Below are 5,153 nucleotides of genomic sequence, written 5' to 3' on the forward strand. Positions count from 1 at the left end.
TCAGCGAGGAAAACTTTCAGGCGTACCCAAACCAAAACAAATGAGAGTTTCAAAGATTGCAACTGTTGGACGTGCGATGGAAAAGGGCATATTTCTACCAATTGCCCGGACAACGAGAAAAGAGGGATAAGGAAATTCGAATCCACTCTGGATATCGAAGACGCCCTCTACAACCAAGAACTGATACCGGTATATCAGTTCGAAGATATATCCTCCGATGAGAGTATATACGAGCAAGAATAAGTCTTTTGCTCTGAATATTCGGATATGACTAATGGATCATCCGGAGACAAGTCAGACTAAGGAAGACGAGGTTATCCACTTTCAAAAGGAGGATCAGGAAGGATTTACCAGCCATTCCCTGATTCCACAAGAAAAGATGGTGGAAAAACTCGTGACAAAACTCAAGAACAAATCCATGGATATACAAACATTCCAAGGGTTTTCAAGAGGAAGATTGGATCAAGTTATACAAAGCTTGAGTCCATTCAAAAGGAAGTATCATGTCTTCTTCGGCATAACGAGTCGAGAGTTGGTGCTTCCAATAGAGATAACAAACAACCAGGTAGAGATCCAATTAATTCCAGCTGAAGATGTGCGGAGGGATCTCTCAAAAATTAAGCCAGAAGTCGCTAGAACGATGAAATGGATTCATACTGGAGCACTACAGTTGGTAATTAAGTCCGCACTTTCACCAGGGACAGATACACCAATTGATGTTGCAATTTGCGATAAGAGGATTACAAATCCAAGAGATGCAGTGCTGGGAGCCTTATCAGACAATCTCTACGCCGAGAAGATTGTAACCGAATTGTACCCACAGATCGCTCATAATCTTCAGGATTCATCCTTTAGTCGAGCCCTGACACTCTACCAGGACTACAAGAGGAAGGATCTATTGACGGGAGGAAATAGGCCATACTCGATTACATATCAAGTATCATATGCCCTATCCAATTCCCACCACACAGATTTATTTCTGGGAAAGAATTTTATTGAGGTCCAAGAAATATTCAAAGAAGTAGCCAAGGCAGTAAGCCTTGACCGAGTAGAAATTCCCATAATAAGGGAAATAGACATCCAAGTTGGAGATAAGCAGGTGCTGAAACATAATCAAAGTCTCAGATTGGGAGCACCAAGGCTATCATTCCAAGGAGATACGCTGACCTCGAGGCCTTTAGAAAGAAGTTTCTCTCATTCCTACGAGAGAAAGACGATCCAGGAAATACCAGCTCAAGGCATAAGAGTAAAACTTAAATGCCCTGAAGGATGAAGAGCTATTTTCACCAAGTTTGATACAACTGAAAAGAAAAATCAGTTTTCTTGCAACATGTTGTACTATTTGGCAAATCCAGAAAATAATCGATATATCGGACTTTTGGAAATTGGGGGCTTTGAGATCCAAGTCGAAGGCAAAGCCGGACAAGAAGCTGGCGTCCTAATCTTAGGACGAAATTTCCTTGACAATTATCAACCATGGTCAAGGAAAGCAAGTGTGGTGGAGATCACAATCGGAGAAAAGAGGTTGCTGATCCAATGACGAGTCCATTCTTGATCTACATCTCTGTGGGAATGTTATACGAGAAGTTCAAAGCATAATATTTTGCTGCTTATATTGATTTAGGAGTAGGAATCTGTACAGCAAAACGAGGAGTCTTTCCAACAGAAGTTGAAGAAGAACTGCCTCGAATTGCGGGAAGGGATTTCTCAAAGAAGATTTTGCTCTTATCAAAGGGAGTAAAACAGACAGAAATATTGATCGGTGGAGCAGGACAAACACCTTGGTACAAGGTTCAAACTCCACCTATCTATTTCCATGATACAAGAGCAGATATTTTGTTCAGAAATAATTTTCTGCAAACCTTCAAAAGGTACACACAGGACAATGAAGCCAGAAGGCTTGTGTTCACAACCAATTGTGACCACAAAATTATTGTGCAAAGGCTCGAAGGAGCTATTAATCGTTCGATGCCAGTCAAATTCCGCAGCAAGCGTGGTGATGATGATGGCAGACTCGGGAGACCACAAATGAAGGATCAACAGAGATTCAGAGATGTTCTACTCAAATGCAGAGCCGAGGGATTTCCAGATCTCTCTGAGGAAGAAACACGAATTCTCAAAGTGTCCTTGATATCACACAAAGATATTAGGGAAGAAGAACAGGTGTCCATAGCCGACGTCAAGAGAAGAATCCAGAAGTGTTATCACGAGGATCCTTTGGCATGGTGGGACAAGAACCAGCTCAAAGCTACGCTGAAAGTTAAAACTGGAAAGGAGCATGAGTTCGTAAGGTTTAGACCTATCCTGATGAATACTCAAGATCAGCAGGATATGAGGAGCATAATCAAGGAACACCTTGATTTAAAGTTGATCGAACCAGGGAATTCGCCTTACAGTAGTCCTGGATTTCTGGTGAGAAATCATGGGGAGATCAAACGAGAAAAACCAAGATTGGTCATTAATTACAAAGGAATTAATGACATTCTTGAGTTTGATGGATATTTTATCCCAAGTAGAGAACACCTTATCAACTGCATCAGAAGTGCAAAGGTATTCTCAAAGTTTGACGGCAAATCTGGGTTTTACCAGATTCGAATGGAGGAAGGGAGTAAAAAGTTTACAGCATTCTCAACTCCACAAGGACACTATGTCTGGAATGTCATGCCAATGTGGCTAGCCAACGCGCCTCAGATATTCCAAAGGAAGATGGATAATCTTTTTAAGGATTATTCTTCATTCATGTTTGTTTATATTGATGACATTCTTATTGCATTAAAAAACATTCATGAACATGTCAGGCATCTGGAAATCTTTGCGGAGGTTTGTCAACAAGAAGGATTGGTGCTGTCTGAAATGAAGGCAGTCGTGGCAACCCAGAAGATGGAGTTTCTGGGAATCAAGATCGATGAGTCTGGGATAATTCTACAAGATCATATCGTGGAAAAGGTCCATAAATTTCCAGAGGATCTCAAGGAAAATAAGCAGCTCCAAAGTTTTCTAGGAGTTGTTAACTTGGCAGGGATGTTCATCAGAAACCTTGCAGAGCATAGAAAAATCTTCAGTCCATTATTGAAGAAAGATGTTCCATTCATATGGAATGAGGAGCATCGCGAGGGTATGGAAAAGCTAAAAGAGATTTGCAAAAATCTCCCAAAGCTCCCAATACCACAAGACAAGGACGAACTAGTCCTATACACTGACGCGAGTGATTTTTGGTGGGCAGCCGTGCTCACTAAAATTACCCCTCATGGAGAGGAGCCATGCAGATACTGTAGTGGTCTCTTTTCCGACAGTGAGACCGTGCGATGGCACATCAACGAGAAGGAGTTCTATGCAGTCAGAAAGGCGTTCAAAAAATGGCTGCTATTTTTACTTGCAAAGAAATTCATTTTGAAAGTCGATAACGCTAACGTTAAGTCTTTCTTAAATAAGAAAATTGAATCTAAACCTGAAAAGGCTAGATTACTTAGATGGCAAGCTGAATGTCAATATTATGATTTTGATATTGTCATTATGAAATCTGATGATAATGTTCTTGCAGATTTTCTAACAAGGGATGGAGCCAACTGAGGTTGACGCCATTATTTTAAACCAGAGGCAGCTCCAAGAAAACATGGAGATGCTACAACAGGAATGGCAGGAGTGTGTACTTCATGTCAAACAAGCTGGAAGGATACAGTCGGCTGATGAAGCCAAAGTGTCTGACCGCATACAAGAATGTCTTAAGAAGATGATAAATCTTCATGAGGCAATCCACAAGCCGCTCTTGCGCGGGATCAGGGCTCCCCTGATCGAAGCAGGCATCACTGTACCGGCCGAATTACCGGTAGTAGGGGATTCAAGTACCCCTAGCACAAGTTCTGAGGCTAAGGTCTCAAAACCGGATCCTCAAGAAAAAGATGTTGCTAAGGCTTTACCACCCGAACCAACATGTCAACCCTCCACCTCTGAGGTTAAAGAGGGAGAGATTAACCTTAGGCCAATGACGGGAAAATCTAAGGTTGATACTAATCTTCTTGAAGTATCTCCAATTTGGCAGGTTTACCAGTCCAGATGGGAGAAACTAAATACAAGAAAGGGCATTAATCCGAAAAATAGCCGGGGAAAAATATCCTCGAGTGTGGATGACTACCGGAGCCAATCCACAAGATGTCAAGGAATGGTATGAATTTGGGGCACTGGCTTCAGTTATACTATCTCCCAGGCGTTCAACGAAATCAAGGGCCTACCAAGGTGGATCCAAGAAACAGTCTACGACGCCTGGGCAAACAACGAATCCCTCAAACGAGGGGATGTTTTGGAACTGTATTTCTTTAGTGCAGCACCAGAACCTGCAGGAAAGGGCAACAATGAGGCTTTCCATTTCATAAAGCTTCGACGGCCCGACAATCAAGCCTTGAACCGAATCAAGGTTCCTGACCATCAGTCCTTTATTGTCACCACATTTACAGAAGAACAGATTTCCACAAGGCGAGCATGAGGATTGTGGGTCTGTCTCACAGAGATGGACGAAGTTAAGTCAAGATTCAAGTTCTCTCAGAATTCGAATTTGGGATCATTCCTGTTAAACACCATGACAGGAACTACTACCAAGTATGCCGAAAAAGCCTTTGAAGAAAAAAGGATAACACTTTGGCAAAAACAAGATCGCGGGGAGCAAAGAGGTTCATCGCAAGTTCTGTAATATGGCTCACTTGGGCCATTGGAATGAACACGTCTGCATGGAATGTCCCACGCAGAAAGAACCGGAGTTTTCCAAGGGTTTTCTTCTAAAACCCGATAAAAAGAAGTTCTGGTCCGACGAGTATGAAGAACACAAGACTCCGTGTGGACGAACACCTCGGGCACCAAAAAAGTAAGATGCTCGACAAGGAAAAGGGAGTCATGTGACTCGAGACAGGAGGACCACCCGCTAAAAAGAAAGCGACAAAAGTGGGTGGATACAGACGAAAGTGGATAATTCCACAGAAGATCCACTTGCCAAAAGAAGACAAAAGGGGATGGAAAAAGTAGTAAACCTCTTCCACAGCATTATCAGCTGAATAATGGAGTGAGGGACCACGGATACATGTGAAGGCACAGCTGGTGTTGGCAATTATTGCCGACAAAAGAAGGTGGCAGTCACTATCCAAGTTAGCTGGCCACAAGGAAAG

The 5,153-nt window shown here is 42.5% G+C and overlaps 1 protein-coding gene across 1 annotated transcript; it reads left to right on the top strand.

Annotated features, from left to right (window-relative positions):
- The first annotated feature begins 274 nt into the window (after window positions 1–274).
- LOC130998511 (uncharacterized) lies at window positions 275–1,273 on the top strand. Its single transcript, XM_057923927.1, has one exon. It carries the CDS (start codon window positions 275–277, stop codon window positions 1,271–1,273), a length of 999 nt encoding a protein of 332 aa, XP_057779910.1.
- The last annotated feature ends 3,880 nt before the right edge of the window (window positions 1,274–5,153 follow it).

The sequence above is a fragment of the Salvia miltiorrhiza genome, chromosome 8 (assembly GCF_028751815.1).
Source record: "Salvia miltiorrhiza cultivar Shanhuang (shh) chromosome 8, IMPLAD_Smil_shh, whole genome shotgun sequence".
Classification (NCBI taxonomy): domain Eukaryota; kingdom Viridiplantae; phylum Streptophyta; class Magnoliopsida; order Lamiales; family Lamiaceae; genus Salvia; species Salvia miltiorrhiza.

What these genes read in the sequence shown, in the direction of transcription:
- LOC130998511 (XM_057923927.1), top strand. Translation starts at nt 275, where the DNA reads ATGGATCATCCGGAGACAAGTCAGACTAAGGAAGACGAGGTTATCCAC.